A 19,048-nucleotide genomic window follows, 5' to 3' on the forward strand; every position below is an offset into this window, starting at 1 on the left:
GCTTACAAGCAAAACTTTACCATGAATTTCTAAGTTGAAAAGGGGGAGAAAAATCAGCCTAAATGCAAGATAGAATTATGGATCTTTGTCAGTGACCTACACTTATGACCCTAAATGCATATGTGAAGTTTTAAATAAATATCTTTAATAGTTATTGAGATATGTAAAACTTGCATGTAAACATTAACCAAGAGACTAAGTAGAAAAGGGGATATGAATCAGCCTTAATGCAAGATAGAGTTATGGAACTTGGTCAGTGACATACAATTATGACCCTCAAATTATGACCCTAAGTGCATGTGTAAAGTTTCAAGTAAATACCTTTAACCAAAATTTCTAAGTTTCAAAGGGGCAAATAATTCTGCAAATATTGCAGTCAGAGTTATGCAATTTTACACTGATGTACATTGTTACTATAAAAAAGTATTTTAAATTTCAATTGAATATCTCAAGCAATAATTGAGATATTTGACTTTACAAAAAAACTTTAACCAAAATTTCCAAGTTCCAAAGGGGCATAATTCTGTCAATATTGTAGGCAGAGTTATCCAACTTGTCAATCTGATGTACCTTGTTACTATAAATAAGTATTGTAAGTTTCAATTGAATATTTCAAGCAATAATGGAGATATTTGACTTTACAAAAAACTTTAACCAAAATTTCTAAGTTAAAAAGGGGCATTGTTCTGTCAATATTGTAGGCAGAGTTATCCAACTTGTCAATCTGATGTACCTTGTTACTATAAATAAGTATTGTAAGTTTCAATTGAATATCTCAAGCAATAACTGAGATATTTGACTTTACAAAAAACTTTAACCAAAATTTCTAAGTTAAAAAGGGGCATAATTCTGATAATATTGTAGGCAGAGTTATCCAACTTGTCAATCAGATGTACCTTGTTACTATAAATAAGTATTGTAAGTTTCAATTGAATATCTCAAGTAATAATTGAGATATTTGACTTTACAAAAAACTTTAACCAACGCAGACGCCGACGCGGACGCCGGGGCGACTACAATAGCTCTCATATTCTTCGAATAGTCGAGCTAAAAAAACTTCTAATACCCTGACAATGTCATATATCCTATAACCTACATAACATACGAATTATATAATAATAATTCAGTGAAGTCAAATAAGGTGATTCATGAACATTTCAATGATATATTATAGATAAAGTGTGATTTCATACATTACACCTATATAAACATATAATGTATACTATACAGATATGTATACTGGCCTGATTCTACACTGAAAGCATAAGCCTATCTCTTTTGTGCTTTATTGCCCCAACTGAGAATTTACAGCAAAAACATCTTTTCTGAATATGGCTAAAGTTTTATCATTACACAAAATAATCTTAAGTCTTATCAATAACCATTTTTTTTGCAAACCTGGTTATTTTTTTAAACATTTTATGAGATGTCAATATTTATACCTAATACAAATAGTACCCATATTAACTAACTACTGCAACACTATTATTAATTATGAGATATTAACTTTCTTGATTTTGTAGATCAGCTGATCTACATCTTTAACATCTAAACTAATATTTTTCCATGAATTTACTTACAAAACAATGTCATCTAAAATCCATTATAAAGCAAATATATTTCTTTCTTGTTTCACCTAAAAATAAATCCAGTATGACTGACAGGGGTATCATGCCAAAATGTCTACACTGGTAATTCAGTACAACAGCTCTACACAGTTTAGAAATGTGCTCAATGCCACACATAAGTAAAATAGTCTGCAATACTGGAGATTTGTTGAAAGGAGATTCTTTTATTCAACTAACATGTAATTGATAGATTTAAGAAAAAGGTACACAAATCATTACCCTCTTATCTAATAGTTTTTGTCACATAAACCAGGAGTGAAATTAACCCATTAAATAAGGTATTACACTATTGTAAAAACATTTTGACATGAGGTCATTTGCATTTAATATACAACCACGGACTTTAATTCTGTAATTAAAGTCTGTGTTATAAACATAGCTTTAAAGAGCTCTAAGGTTAGCGTTACACTATAGGCACGTCAATGAAAAATGACTCTTTTTAACTATAAACTGTTCTTATTTTAAATATGTGTTAAAAAAACATGATTATCCTGTAAATACAATATTAAGTTTATTGAACTCGTTGAATAAAACAATATAATACTTGCCTGGGGCTTAGATAATATGATTTTATTCAATTTGTTCAATAAACTATATAATACTTGCCTGGGGCTTAGATAATATGAGTTTATTCAACTTGTTCAATAAATTTGGTATTAAATCTCCACTCATTCAATATCCTCTATAAATCACATTATCCTCAACAAATCACATATTTCATAAAATTACAAAATCTGTTTATACAAATCTCATGATTTACTGAGCTAAAATCTTTTCTAACATATCAGTCACTTACACTAAACAAAGTGGATAATTACTGCCTCTATTGTAATGACTGGCAGCATGGTGACAAAGTTTACATGTTACTTACAATTCTAAATCCACAACCAAATAAGTGTTCAACGTAAAAAAAAGCTACCAAAAAAAAAAAAAAAAAAACCTCCTTCTAACAAAATATTCAAAAACATAAAGTATAAAATGAGATTCTTAAGGAATTATGATCCACACAAAATTTTGATATAAATATTTAATATTAGTTTGTAAACAATGTGCCATCTAGATAACCAGAGATTATCTTCCTATAAGTAATGTAAGAGCTGGTATACGTTTTACTGACTTACTATTATCCAACCATTTATTAACATACTCTTATATAACTTGATATCTTCATCTTAATACATGATTAAATGTAAAATTAAATGACAACACAAGTTATCAACAAACTTGGTAGAATATACCAAACAGTTAACTAATAAATCTTATAAAACAAATCCCTTAAATCATATTCTATCAGTTTAAACTCAGCACTGTTTGTTTCTTACAATTAAAAAACATGTATAAACCAATCTATCTAAATTATCCAAATATACATCTTGAAGTTGCATGCCTCCAGATGAGATAAAATATTTCAAGAAAATCAAACTTGATAAAATGTACTAACATTTTAACAAAAGTAAAAATATTCATTTGTCAAGAATTAATCAATTCACATATTATAAGAAATTAATGACTGATTTTTTCGGTATTACTATATTTTTACTACATTACTAACACAGTAAAGGCTTGTTTGCACATTCTGACCTGTTTTTTTTTGGTCAATTTCATAGGTTTTAAACGCCATCTGCAATATATAAATTACTTTCTTTGTTCACTTGACAATATTTTTCTTTTTAATACATTTAAAAAAAAAATGAAAATAAGCATGAATCTGGAGGCATGCTGCTTTATCTGTTGTATATCTATCTTCCTATGGAGCATCTACTCCTAAAGCTGTGAGAGATTTTACTAAATTTCTATAATGAAAATGTACAAATTAAGTGAAAATCATAAACTTGACAATAATTATTCAAGCTTGACTGTGAAAACAAGTTTTTACAATTAAATTTATCATTTTTGCAGGCATCAAACTAATCTGTACTGGTATTACGAAAGGACACATAGTGGAATGACCCAAGTAGTGCTAGAACCAGAGATCCTTTAGCTGAAAGGCAAACATAACCACTATGACACTGCTACCCAGAAATAACGTTTAAGAAGTTAAAAGCAGTTATACAATGTTTTGGCATTTTCGTGATTAAATATTGAAAAACTTGAAAAAAAAAATATGTAAATACTTTATGTACCCTCCATATCAAAAAAACTGTTCTCTTATAGTAACATCTAACTGGTAAAAAACATGGTAATCAATATAATACCCTTTAATGTAAATCATTATTGTATCTTTTTGTAAACACTTTAAAATAAAAGCATGGTTTCAAACATGAACAATAAATAAAGATAAATACATACGTGCATTCAAATTCACAATTTCTGATTTCTTAACATATCTATCCAAATGAAAAGAAAACAAATGCACTGAAATATAAGATAACACATATTTTAACTTATCTTTAACACATATTACTTCATACTGTTTTAATTTTCCTGGTTATGTAATATATACAAGTACATATAATTATATATTTATAAGATAAGCTCAGGTGTACATGTATTTTTATGTTTAATATTAAAGTTATTTCAACAAAGAAATGAATAGGTGAATAACAGACATATCTTTTCATTAAAACTTTAACAAAATCCTATTATAAAAAAATATCAAACCAGTTTTTTAAAATAATTTCAATTCACTAACAATGAATCTGTAAACTATGCTCATAACATGAAATAATGCTAAAAGAGCTTGGTGGTTGATAAGAAATTATTTACAATTTTCAACACTAACTGATTCTAGGAAATTTCAATCCAGTGAACAAATGTTTGAGAGATTCATAACATGTCATTGTTATTAAACTTTCAGCAATTTTAAATGTACAAAAGAAAATATTTTAAAAAGAATAATACTAGATCAATTCATGACATTCACAATATACTTGTGACAAAAGAACATCATGTAACCATGCTAAACAACAAGTTTAATCATGATAAGTTTAAATCTTTGTTATATCAGATAAAACTAAAAACAATCATATATAAAAGAGAATATTATAAATCGATAAATGCAATATTCCAAATACCTGATACCACAGCAATTAGTACACTTATTGAGCATTACTGAAACTACAGCATTAGAGAAGCTTCCTTAATAACTGTTAAAACTACTATACCCTATACCTAGCTACTGAGGTGTAAGCATCCATTTATGAAGTCTTTAATAACTATCATTAAAATAGTGCATAATTTGTATCAAATAGAGGTTTGCATATTTTACAATGGTCATGATTTTGTGTTGCAGGGATAACCTAAGGTTGATTTCTATATTCCCTGAATACAGTTAAAGTATAAGCTAAGGTGCATCATAATGTAGTGAAGGATTTCTTCTCAATATTCAGTGTTTATTTGTCTTCAATATTTAACTGTTCTACTTTCACCAGCCCACGTTTTGATTCCACTCTGTATTTTGCAAGATCTTTCCTTGTAATAATCCCAACTGGCTGAAATAAATAGTCACACAAAGTTTGAAAATGCTTGAAAACACAATCAATAAAGTGAGAGAAATAAGGTATTTAACAGGCATTAAAACAAAAAGATATGTTTGTAAAACATGCATGCCCTATATCAACAGCAAATTAGTCATGTGATCAGGTTATTATGACTGACTTTTGACCTAGTTACCAACTAGGTAATTGTGACCGTAAAGGTTGTGTGCAGCAATTTTATGATAAAGTTATCACAAACCATACCAAATAATATATGCATAAATTTTATTAATCATGTATGCCTCATTAATGACAGCCAATTTGTTATGTTAAATAAGACCTTGAAATGTGTATACCAAAAGCAGTTTAAGTTTAATAAAAAATATCAACCAAGGCAACTTGAGTTGTTGAGTTATTGGTTAGAAACCATCTTTATATACAAGGTCAATATGACATTGACCTTTGACCCTTAAAACAATAGGGGTTATGTACTGGCCAAGACCAATGCACCTGTGAAGTTTAAAGGTAAAGGGCCCCTGTGTTGTTGGGATATTGATCAGAAAGAGTTTTTACCTATTAGGTCAATGTGATCTTGACCTCTAATCCCTTGACCCCAAAAATCGATAGAGGTCATCATCTGACCAAAAACAATGCATCTGTAAAGTTTGAAGGTTAAGGGTCCATGGATTGTCAAGTTATTGATAGGAAATCGTTTTGACATACAAGGTCAATGTGACCTTGATCTTTGACACATTGACCCCAAAATCAAAAGGGGTCATCTACTTGCCAACACCAATGCACCTACGAAGTTTGAGGGCCAAAGGCAAAGGACAAGTTACTGATCGGAAACCATTTTTAACTACAAGGTCAATATGACCTTGACCTTTGACCCCAAAATCAAAAGAGGTCATCTACGGGCCAAGTCCTATGCACCTACTAAGTTTTAGGGCCAACAGTCCAGTGGTTGTCAAGTTATTAATCAGAAACAGTTTTTACCTACAAGGTCAATGTGACCTTGACGTTTGACCCCTTGACCCCAAAATCAATAGGGGTCATCCACTGGTCATAAACAATCGTCATACCAAGTTTGAAGTTCCTAGGCCTAATCAATCTTTAGTTATTGATTGGAAACCAATTTTACTTACAAGGTCAATGTGACCTTTACCTTTGACCCCTTGACCCAAAATCTATAGTGGCCATCTCCTGGTCATGAACAATCATCATACCAAGTTTAAAATTCCTAGGCCTAAGCGTTCTTTAGTTATTTAACCATTTGGTCTACAAACAGACCGATCGACAGTCAAATGCAAAGCAATATATCCCCTCTTCTTTGAAGCGGGGCATAATTACAGACCAAGTCAACTATATTTAACTTTAAACAGCCATTTCCCTCAAGCATTTATAGGGTAAAATATTTATCATCAATGCATAAAAGGAATGTATGTATAATCATTTTGAATCAAAAAATGGTCAATCATATTACTAGCACTCCTCTTCATGGAAAACTGTTTGTTTGTTTGATTGGGTTTTACTTCACATCAACACAGTATAGGTCATATGGCAACGTTCCAGCTTTACTGGTGGAGAAAGAAGGCACTTTTCTGTGCAATAATTCAGGCACGAACAGGCACCTTTGTAGTACCACCAATGTTCCATAAGCTAGCTGGATAGCTTCCTCACATGAAAGAATCCAAAGTCCCTGTAGGGATTTGAACCCACAGTGGTGAGGGGCAAGTGGTTTAAAGTTATAACCTTAACCACTCGGCCACGGACGCCCTTCATGGAGAACTTAAATTTGCACAAGAAAAATAGAATAAGTATGCAGAGACAAAAAAGCTTACCTCATTGCAATCATTAACCACTATCAAATGCCTAAGACCCAGACCTCGAAATAAACGGAATAATCTTGGTAGCGAAAATGTCTGAAAAAATAAAAATACACGTCAATTATAGTTGGTGTTATAGGCATTCAAAACAACACACTTATAAAACCTGAACTTGTAAACTATTATGAGCATTACCATCTTGAAGACATTACCCCTAAAAAAGATAAAAAATAAGTGGTTAAAATCAACTGACAGTTTTCATTACAATCTACATAAAACGAATACATCAAGCATAGATAATGACAATCATGTAAACATGAACTGAGAAAAAATTAAAACTATCTATTATTATCAGCTATACAGAGAAACAAAACTGTAACAAGTTTTTACACAACTATGCTAGGAAATGATTTTACTTACAGGTCCTATAGTGTATGGATTGGGTGTAATATAAGGTCTTAAATCCATCATATAATCCATCTCCTCGTCTGATATAGGAACATCCTGTAATCATACAAATATCAGACTTTTAACATACCCGTACACCTTATTTATTACCTAGCTTAATTAGCAACTTAGCCTTACTTTGAATTTTCCAATAGACGTTTATTGATAAATTAGTCAATTAAGTATAAAAGTATTGAAACTTATACTTACTTTGTAACTTAACAATAAATATGTATTATTTCCCACTGCATAGTAGATTATTTCAGATTTTTTATTTCTAGCGGGACATAAATCATCTCTGGGACGCCTCCGGGACAGTGACCTGACTTCCGGGACAGTCCAGGACATTATGGCATGTATGACTTATACTGAAGCCTCTGTTTTATAGGCTTACCTGACTATATACCGACAGTAACAGCAAGTCATTCTTGCCACTACATTCATTCCTGCTAGTTATAAAGGTATGCTCATATTAATTTTTTTACCTTATAAAATACTTACCCTTACCAAAATGACTTCAAGTGACTTATATGTTTCTTATATGCAACCTATACTTGACCTATAAGAGAACTATAAGTTACATATAAGTCACTTATAAATCACCTAAAAACCTGTCTAAGTCAGTTATAGGTATATGCTACATATAAGTCACTTTTGGCCATTTTTTCCCCAACATATAAGTCACATACAAGTCACCTATAAGTGCCTTATACTGGTGAAGTTTGAAGTAACCAGTTTCTATGTTAGATATAAGTGAAAACTTAGAACTTTTGCGAGACTGAGCAAAGCTGAAAAAATTACTAAGTACAAAAACATGAGAAAAATTGATAAAATTTATTGAAGTTGATTTGTAATTCTTTGCTTTAACACAATGGGTATCAAAATACTCAGAATTTAAAATACTATAATCTTAGACCTTAATCACAAACAATTAAGATTTGTTTTTTTAAATGTTGCTTATTAATTTTTGAACACAGCTGGGGGTCTTAAATAAGATAATAGGAAAAATGATTATCAATTAAGTATATTACCTGTAAAAAATTTTGGTACATATTCTGTGCGGAATTGGGACAGAAATGGCATTCAATCAGTGATTTCTAGGCTACCATGGACAGAAATGAAATTCCATGTCATTTCTTCTCACAAGGAAAATATTTCATATAAAAGTCACCCAATGCATAATTCTACTCTTGTTTTTTTTCTAACTTGAAACAGACATTGAAATCTATATGTTTTTACCTACTCTACTTCTTAGTCAGACCTAATTTCGCTGAAGTAAGATATTCTAACAAGAAAAAGAGGTCTATTTTTTTTAATATACAAGTGTTATTTTTAAGACATTTAGGCCTAGTGTATTTCAGATATTTAAACAATAAAAAAAACAGTGCTTGAAATAAACAGTTTATATTGCCCTTTTAATCTATACAAAATCAAGGAACCAATATGCCTGAAGATTGCTTATATTTTCTACATCCACGGATACACCACATAGATCAGAGGTCTGATAAAACTGGCCACCTGCCTTTGCCACCATATGTGCATGACTAATTTTTTGACTGGTCATTCCTACAAATCAGACTGTTCCATGTGATTATTTTGGGGAAAGATAACATTTCCTATCCTGAATTTGTAAAAAAGGACATTGCATTTTCTTTTTCAAAAATGTATAATGATTTTTAAACTTTACATATCTATTAGTTATTTGATTTTTTTTCACATTCAATGATTGTAAGATAAAACTGATGAGTGCTTTGTTTTTTTCGATTTACCCTGTTTTACATAACATTGGATCTGCCCAGGTACACAGTTGTAAGTCTGAAACATTTAGGTTAGCAAGCTGGTGGAAATCGCAGAGAATCTACTTAATGTATTAGGAATTTTAGAGATATTGTTTTGTTTAAGATGTTTAAGTATAGTTATGGTAAATAAGAATGACAAGAAGAATCACCTTGGACAAGAAGATATACAACAAAATCAGGTAAATACCTTTGAGTTACATTTATGCAGAATTGATACAGGTTATATATTAAACAATCAAAGTAAGATGGCAGCAAACTAAAATTTGTAACTTGAGAGATCAAGGCTGTCTTCATACATTAGATTTACTAATACTTGTAATTGATTTAAATCTAGATTAAATAGTTAAATTAATTGAATTTTTAGAACTAAATAGTACAATCAGTAGTTTTATGCAGCTGAATAAGACAGGGTCATCATAATCATTCAGGGCTCTCGATTGACACGGGGATCCTGGTTTTGACTCGTCAAAATCAGGAAATGCACAAATTTGACACCTGATAACATCTGCTCAAGAGTCAATTTGCCACGTGGGATTCTCAGCTATGCAATAATAATTACCTTAAATCCACACCTAATTACCTATCAAATCCTACACATGTTCAAATCACACTAAAAATGTCATTGTGTGTAATACACAGCATTGTTTATAGCCTGACATCATTGGATGCAATTTGACAGCGCTAAAAATAGCTCTGTCAAGAATTACATACTTGAGGTGTCAATTATTGATTGCTTTTAAAGGTTTATAATACGTCTTTGATTTACTTGGAGTGCCTGTAAATTTGTTATTTTCCATTAAATATTCCTAGTGCATTTTGGTATTTAAAAATAATATGATACATGTATATAGCATACCAGTAAAGATATTTCTTTATATTTTAAACTTTTAATCAGAAAAGCTGCTGCTTAATTTATTCTTTCACAGTAAAGATGCTATTCATTTTTTTTTATTTGTTTGTTTTTTGTTGTCTTTTTTTTCTTCTTTTTTTGGGGGGGGGGGGGGGGTATATATACATTATAACAAGGCATTTTTCCATGTTAAATATTATCAATTTAGACTTGAGAATCTACACAAAATGACCTCCAAAACAGAAATTTTTGTAACATAAAAATGATTCATGTAGTCAAATGACACTAGAAAAAAATTATTTGACTCATGAAAATTTTGGCCAAAGAGTCTTTGACTCGTGAAATTCTGACCCTACTGAGAGCCCTGATCATTTATTATTTTATTGTTGTTTTCAATGGAGAAATCTGATATTACATTTTACATACATTGCAGGCTAGTGGGACCAGTTCTTACTTTGAGATGCCAGGTGAATAATGATATGCAGTATTGAGCCTGAAAAGGTATATTTTTTTAATCTCTAAATCTTTCCCAGAAAAGAGCATAATAAATGTTGTTGCAAATAGTGCAGTTAATCAATTCTTATAGATTTTAGCAATTCTTATACAACACTGTTGACTTGTGCACTAAAATGAGATACTGTGTAACTTAGTATATTTGTATATTCATAAGCATAAATACCTAATATAGTTTGATGATATACAAAATATGAAATATAACTGCATATACAATGGTCGGAATTTATTCCATATCTTTTTTAATTAATTATGAATTTTATCTTTAAAGATGAACACAGCCACATGAAGTTCTCTGAGGAAACAGAAACAGAGCACTGAAACAGACATCAATAAAAGAATTAGTAGTTTAAAATAAAAAAAAATTGATCTGAACAGTTCCTCACCGACAGACTTCCAGCAAAATAATTATATAAATAAAGAAAACCAGTAAAAAACAAAAACTTGCTGCTACAAATGAATATTGTTTTTGTTATAGTGAATGTAAGATGATTGAACTGAAGGATATGTATGTTGAATTTTGTATTTTGCTCATTTATATGACTATGAATATAAATTAATAAACATTTTTGAAATTAAATTACTAAACTTTTATTTTATTTCAAGCTTTTTTGACATCAAGCAACATATATGCGACTTACATGTGACTTATATGTTACTTATAAGTGACTTATATTAAGTCACTTATATGTAACATATAAGTCACTTATATGTAACATATAAGTCACTTATATGTAACATATAAGTCACTTATATGTTACTTATAAGTTGAGCATATCTTTGGCTTACATGTCACATATATGTGACTTATATATAACTTATACTTCACTTACATGTCAAAATGCCAGACATATACTGCACTTACATCTAATTTGCATTTAAAATACTTATACTTGACTTATAGGTGAATTGACTAAGTGAAGTATAACCTACATATAAAATAGCCTATAAGTGACTTAACAGCTAATCATACTAGTAACTAACATATTCTGATGACTTCATTTTTACAGTGATTGAAATTTTAAACAAAACAACAAACCTGTATTTTCAAATGATGCAGGTAATAGTTTTGGAAATCTTTCAATCTCACTGTATTTGGCTGCATCATATTTTCTGGGCTGAAAATCTGCAATTCAAACAAACCTTTATCACACAAAATGACCTATTGTCAATTAGTATAGAGAACAGCAAAATTAGTATACTATTCAATATATTGGCAGTTAAAACAAAATGATTTAAGATAAAACAACATACTGAAAGGCAGATATTATTAAAGTTAGAAAATTAAATCCAAAAGATAGACAATCATGTAACCTCAAGACATAAATAATATCTTACTGCAGAAAAATGACCATTTAAGAGTTAAGAGCACTCTATAGAATACAACCTACAGCTTGCAGTCAAGTAGCAATAGTCCAGAAATAGTGTTTTTCATTAAATATCCTATGCCATGTTATAACTATACCTCAAACTATTCTTTAGAATATAGAACAAGAGGGCCATGATGGCCCTGAGGTCGCTCACCTGTATATAGGCCCCCGGAGCGGGGCCAGTTTAAACCCCATGGCTTTTATTTGAACAAACTTGGAAGACACCCATTAGAAGATGTTTCATGATGTTAAGTTTTTACTACACACATATAATGAAAAACAATGACCTCCATCCCCCCCCCCTTGGCAGGGCCAATTTTAACCCAAGGGCTTTTATTTGAACAAACTTGGTAGACACCCATAAGATGTTTCATGCTTAACATCTAAGCTCTAGCTCATTGGGTTTTTTAAAAGGAGATTTTTAAGTTTTTACTATACACATATAGTTAAAAACAATGACACCCCTGGGGCGGGGCCACTTTTGACCCCAGGGTTTTTATTTGAACAAACTTTGTACACATTTACAAGAAGATAATTCATGCTTAATATCTAAACTCTAGCTAGAAGATTTTTAAGTTTTTGCTATACACATATAAGAAAAATCAATGACCCCCGGGGCGGGGCCAATTTTGACCCCAGGGCTTTTATATGAACAAACTTTGTAGACACTCACTAGAAGATGTTTCATGCTTAATATCTAACTCTAGCTATTTGGGTTTTTTCAAAGAAGGTTTTTAAAGTTTTTACTTTACACATCTAAGGAAAATCAATGACCCCCGGGGCGGGGCCAATTTTGACCCAAGGGCTTTTATTTGAGCAAACTTGGTAGACACCCATTAGAACATGTTTCAAGCTAAATATCTTAGCTCTAGCTCTTTTGAGTTCTTTAAAAGAAGATTTTTTAAAGTTTTTACTATATGCATATAGGAAAAATCAATGACCCCCTGGGGCGGGGCCAATTTTGACCCCAGGGCTTTTATTTGAACAAACTTGGTAGACACTCACTAGAAGATGTTTTATGCTAAATATCTAAGCTCTAGCTCTTTGGGTTTTTTAAAAGAAGATATTTAAAGCTTTTTCTTTTGGTTGCCATGGCAACCAGAGTTCTGCATGGAATTAAATTCTTTGAACAATATTTAAAGGTGACCACCAAAGGAACATTCCTGTGAAGTTTGGATGAAATTGGCTTAGTGGTTTATGAGGAGATGTCATTTAAAGTAAAAGTCTACGGACGGACGCTGGACGAAAATCAATCACAAAAGCTCACCCTGTTTAATTTCATTTGTTTTTTTTTTGTTTTGTTTGTTTGTTTTTTTTTTTTTTTTTTTTTTTTTTTTGGGGGGGGGGGGGGTCCATGCACCTGATTAGAACCACCCCTCCATGCACCTGATTAGAACCGCCCACATTCTATAAGGTAGCTGGATAGCTTCTTCACATGAAAGAATCCAAAGTCCTTTGCAGGATTTGAACCTAGCCATTAAGGGCAACTAATTTAAGGGCAACTAATATGAAGTCAACAACCTTAACCACTTGGCCACAGAAGCCCCTTACCACTAACAATTTGTTTCTATTTGAAATCAATGATAACAATTTTTGTTTTGTTTATGAAAGTTGCTAACTCAATGAAATAAGTTGTACATACCTTATGCTTTAGTAAAACAAGAAGTTGAGATCTCAAAATGAGGCCACGCACTTTGGAAGGCTTACTGTGATCCTGCAATACATAAAACAGTTAAATCATTTAACCAATAATATATCTGTATATGACTAATTCACAACAAAATAAAACAACATATTTTGGCTTTTTCTTTCTTAACCATTGAAATCTTAGCAAATAAATTACTTAAGAGACTGGATGCTTCAAGATAACATGGTGTTTGTGTGATTACCCTCAGGCATTTGTAAGTGAAACAAACATTTTAGACATCAGTATATAAATGAAACTTAAACAGTTACGGAAGAACTAACTGGCATACAATTCTATAATTCATGGGCTTAAAAACACAATATTTTGAATAACAGAATGTTTGTTTCTATGTGTAAAGTTTAATAACATATAATTTGTCTAGTGTTTCGGGAATCATTTGTGATAAAATAAGTAAATTGTTTGTTTGCTTTAGTTAACAGAGCACCAACACAGTATAGGTCATATGGCACAAAAACAGAAAAGATGATTTTGGCTAACCTCAAGTGTTACAAACTTAAAGCAAAAACAGGGGTCAAAACTACTTTATCTGCTGGAGCTATGAGATGCATAGACCCCAATAATTCAAACCCATTTAGCCGCCTCTTACAATCACACAGGCTTAAATGGTGTCTGCAGTTCTAATGCATCAACCCATAAATGCATCCCCTCTGCCACAAGGGGCAAACTCTGCCTAAAATATAAGTATATCATCTGTTTTCAGTATTTGTACTTACCCTGCCTTTAGCGTTGACCACTGGGAATCCACAAAATGTTTCATTCCTGAGAATTTCCACAATACGACCTACTTTCTCTATTTTATTCATACACAGTGCTGGTGCATTCATCAAGTCACTGAAACAGAATAATAAAAATACTTATATAGAGAATTTGTCCTATACTGAAAACATTATAGAAAATCTATGCTATTATTGCTGTTAAAATTATAGGTTGTTTTTTTGTGTTTGTTCCAGTTCTTAATAAAGTCTTCAAAATTCAAACAATTTATTTTCAGCTGGGGATGAATAGAAAATTATGGACAGAGTGTCATATAACAGTTTAAATTTAGGAATTATTGAACTGAAGATTTTCCTTTTCGAAAGTTTTTTTTACAATGCATATATTTTTGTAACATAGACAATCTTACCTGGCTTTTATAGTATCACAGAGAGCTGGAGGTTCCCATGGAAGTAAAGGTAAACCTATAACCTCTATATTCATATCATACAAGCCCTGAAAAAACAAAAAACATTCATATACAATATATTATTAAAGTAAAACTATGTATGAAAATTATAGCCGAAAAAATTTTCTGGAACTTGATATAAATATTTAAAATTTTACAATTGTAGGATGTAGCTTGAATATTAATTTAACTTTTTATATTTTTTCCTGAAATATGCTGCATAATTGTTTATTTCCTGTAATTCAGCTAAAAGGCAAATGAATTGTAATAATTATACAAATGATTACTTCTACATTTTATTTTACAATTAGTACAAATTGTCAAATCACTGTTGTAACCATATACAAATGTTTTCTGTAAGTGCCTTAAACTTTTTTCATTTGAATCATTAAATTTTTTCTACCTTTACCACACAAGTTAAAAGTACTAAGAAATCTCTTTTGTTTCTTACCTGTTACAGATAAAACCTCTTTGTGTACAATAAAAAACCTCCTTGTGTACAACAACTTATTTAGGGAAGGGAGAATATTAAATTGGAATTAACTGCGTCTATAACTCAATCTCAAATACTGCAGTAGCAAATATATACTTATGAATGACAGACAATAAATTTAAGCTGTAACTGTAGATGATCTCAGGTCTTACCGTAGATATAAAGTCGCCAACCCACTTTGAGATCATGAGAACTATCATGATAGGCAGGCCAAACGAAATTTCTCCTGTGCATTCTACGATTATCACAGTTAAACTGATCGTTGTACGTAAAACTCCGCCCAGCTGAGACGCTGCACCAATCAGAGCGTACTTTCCTACCTCTGCCTCCTGAAGAGTTTAGTTATAAAACAACAATTAAAATATATACGATTTATCACTCTCAAAACCTACATAGGTTTCTTTTTTAAATAATTCAAAGTTAAAGGGCTTTGCTATAAATAAAAGCCAAACGAAATACATGATTGTAGCAAGTTTATGTATGGCAATGGAAGCAAAATAATCATAAAGTAAAATCAAACTAAATACACTCAAGGTGAATTAAATAGGTGTGCAAAATAAAAGTGACTAACATCGTATACATGAGTAAGTAATGAATGAAAGCAAAGATTTTAAATCTGATTTTGTAAAACAAGCACATATTTATAGTGTATCAATAATATCCTACCCTTTGGCATCAAATAGAATTTTATATTTACAAATTATGCACTGTTTTACAGTTTACATTGTAACCTAGGACTCATTCTGAATATATAAACTACAATATCATTGACTGAATATATTATAAAACAACTTGAGTAATTTAGTGTCAAGGTCAGTTGAGATCCTTAATAAACATTTTAAATGATGATCATTTAAAACACATTTATAGAAGTCATTTTTCATATTCAAATAAATTCTAGCTTTATTATCAAGTCCAATCAGTATCCAATATTAATTTTCAATATTGGTACCACTGCCTGTACTTGTTAGAATATCACAATGTGATCAAACAGCATGTATACATGTAGTACACAATAAATTGGATTTGGATTTGTAAATCTGATAAATAGAGAGGAAATGAAGATGCAAGTAAGAACATAGTTCTTTGAGCTTTTGTATCAGTGCATTATCATGACCTTTATTGATACACAACAATACAGTGAAAAAAGTCTTCATTTTGACCAAAAAAACATCACATAGGCCACAAATTTGATTTAGGTCCAGCCAGTAATAAAATGTATATTAAACAAACATGACTCTAGCAGATGATAAATCAGTCAAGAAAGACAATAAAATTTGGGCACCAAGATGATAAAATAGAAGGCTTGCAGATGTAAAAGATCATGCAAGACTCTCATTTGGTCAATCAGTGATACAAAGTATAATCGGAGACAATATATCAGGTAATGGTATAATGATATGTCATTAGCATCCAGCACTTACAGGTAAATGTAAAGCCAAGGAAATGATAAAGTATTGCAGTATTGTGTCCAAAAATGTTCCACCATTAGGTAAGACTAAGATAAATGACTAGATTATAAGAAGAGTGGGCAGAGATCATAAGATCAGACAAAGCTGTGAAGGTTTATAATGTTAGGTCATGTAGTGATGAAATATTAAGCAAAAGTTGCAACACAGGCCAAATGTGATTACAAAATAAAGGCAATGCATGATAAAATCAAGGACAAAGCAACCAGAGAACAGTTGTTTTGTCCAGAAGTTAAACTCAACATAAAGCTAGGCAGTCATAACAAAAAAACAGAGATGTAGTTAGTATAAGGCATCTCAAGTTAAATATTTTGAGCAAAGCAATGAAGCCATCTGGTCCATCAGTAAGTAAAGATAAAGTTAGGCAGTGATTAACTAAAAAGGCAGGTTTAATATCATGGCCAGGCATATGGCAGTTCAAGCTAAAGCAATTATTGATATCATTAAAAGCTACTCAAGATAAAGTGAAAAAATTGAAGGTCCTAATGTGACAATGCTTAGGACCAGTTGTTATGTCCTGCAATAAAAAATATATAATTATGCAGTGATATACGTCCAGTATCCAGATACAAAATATAAATGTATTCATGAATACCACCACCATTTTACATCATGCAGAAAATGCAACAACACATTAAGCTTTAGCATCATGCAACTAGATTTGCTTACTGTATGCAACAAGATATATTATCTATTGTCAATTCCCATTAGAATCATGCAACATGATGGTTATATGCAACATTAATTTTTTTGTTAACTGTAGTCAATGCCAATAAGCATCATGCAACATGATATGTTTACTAAAGTTGATTCCCATTGGCATCATGCAACAAGAATTGTTTACTACAATGATTCCCTTCAGCATCATGCAACATGATATGTTTACTATAGTCAATTCTCACTGGCATCATGCAACAAGATATCTTTATTTTAGCCAATCCCCATTAGCATCAAACAATATTGTATGTTCTATAATAAATACCCGTTGGCTCCATGCAACAATATATGTTTACTTAAGCCAATTCCAACTGGCATCATGCAACATGATATGTTTACTAAAGTCTATTCCCATTGGCATAATGCAACAAGATATTTTTACTTAAGCCAATTCCCATTGGTATCATTCAACATGATATGTACTATAGTCAATACCCATTAGCTTCATGCAACATGATTATGTTTACTAAAATAAATTCCCATTGGCATCATGCAACAAGATATCTTTATTTTAGCCAATCCCCATTGGCATCATGCAATATTATATGTACTATAATAAATACCCATTGGCTTCATGCAACAATATATGTTTACTTAAGCCAATTTCCATTGGCATCATGCAATATGATATGTTTACTAAAGTCTATTCCCATTGGCATAATGCAACAAGATGTGTTTCTCATTGGGATCATGCAACAAGATATGTTTACTATTGTGATTTCCATCATCATCATCATGCAACAAGATGACTGTTTACTGAAGTCAATTCCCATTGGCATAATGCAACAATATAATATGTTTACTATATTTAATTCCAATTGGGATAATGCAACAAGATATGTTTACTTTATTTAATACCCATTGGCATTAGCCACTTTGGTTAATTATGTGCAATGAATTAATAATTTGCATATACAGTACATATGTATGTGTGTAATGAATAATGTTTTATCTCCATTAAGCATTAACTATAAACAGGGTGGGTGTCCTTGTGACATTTGTTTAAGGTAACATTTGGTCAGTGTCAATGGTTTTAATAATTTTTATTATATCTTTCAATATTTGAATAGTTAACATACATCATGTTCCAGGTAATATTTGCTGATTCCAGGAGTACATCACCGCTAACAAATCTCTCAAAAAAGGCCCAGATAATATCAATATTTTTAGTCGAGTTGATCTTTATGGATAAACAGTATGTATATCAGTTGTGGGAAAAAGGAAGTTAAAAGGTATAATACCTTATTTGAATTTTATGCTCATTTTAAGTGTCAGTCCCCTTTTTTATCAAATGACCCCCTGGGAATCCATTCTAGATTGAACACTGCAATATTTCATCAAAATATTGCTGCATAGAAAAATTTCTGCAAGTATTATGAATGTGAAAAGTAAAAGAACTTCAATGGACAATTATATGACATTGGAATCGGCAAATATCTACCTGGAACTTGGTGTTTGTTTTTTTTTCCCCAAATATTTAAAGATAAACCAATAATGAAAAACTGGCAAATACAGTTGGTGGTGACCTAACCATACACAAATGTTGCATGATGACACAAGCCTGTACTAAGCAAAGAGGAAAATCGGAATGCATTATTGTTTCAAAGCATGATATTTGTCATGAATGGTGTTTTCTGATATATTATCAAC

General features: G+C 31.1%; 1 protein-coding gene across 1 annotated transcript in view; it reads right to left on the reverse strand.

Moving 5' to 3' along the window:
• Positions 1–1,047: 1,047 nt before the first annotated feature.
• The window catches only part of LOC132760239 (H(+)/Cl(-) exchange transporter 7-like), a 94,432-nt gene continuing 76,431 nt past the window's right edge, over positions 1,048–19,048 (reverse strand). Inside the window, exons 17-24 of the mRNA XM_060752177.1 lie at positions 15,365–15,541; positions 14,681–14,766; positions 14,271–14,388; positions 13,492–13,563; positions 11,519–11,605; positions 7,291–7,374; positions 6,886–6,966; positions 1,048–5,059 (exon numbers count right to left, since the gene is read on the reverse strand). Coding sequence (XP_060608160.1) covers positions 4,961–5,059; positions 6,886–6,966; positions 7,291–7,374; positions 11,519–11,605; positions 13,492–13,563; positions 14,271–14,388; positions 14,681–14,766; positions 15,365–15,541 — 804 coding nt within the window. The 3' untranslated portion in view covers positions 1,048–4,960. The remainder of the gene's footprint in view (positions 5,060–6,885; positions 6,967–7,290; positions 7,375–11,518; positions 11,606–13,491; positions 13,564–14,270; positions 14,389–14,680; positions 14,767–15,364; positions 15,542–19,048) is intronic.

This window comes from Ruditapes philippinarum, unplaced genomic scaffold (assembly GCF_026571515.1).
Source record: "Ruditapes philippinarum isolate M1 unplaced genomic scaffold, ASM2657151v2 ctg2196_1_1_1_1, whole genome shotgun sequence".
Classification (NCBI taxonomy): domain Eukaryota; kingdom Metazoa; phylum Mollusca; class Bivalvia; order Venerida; family Veneridae; genus Ruditapes; species Ruditapes philippinarum.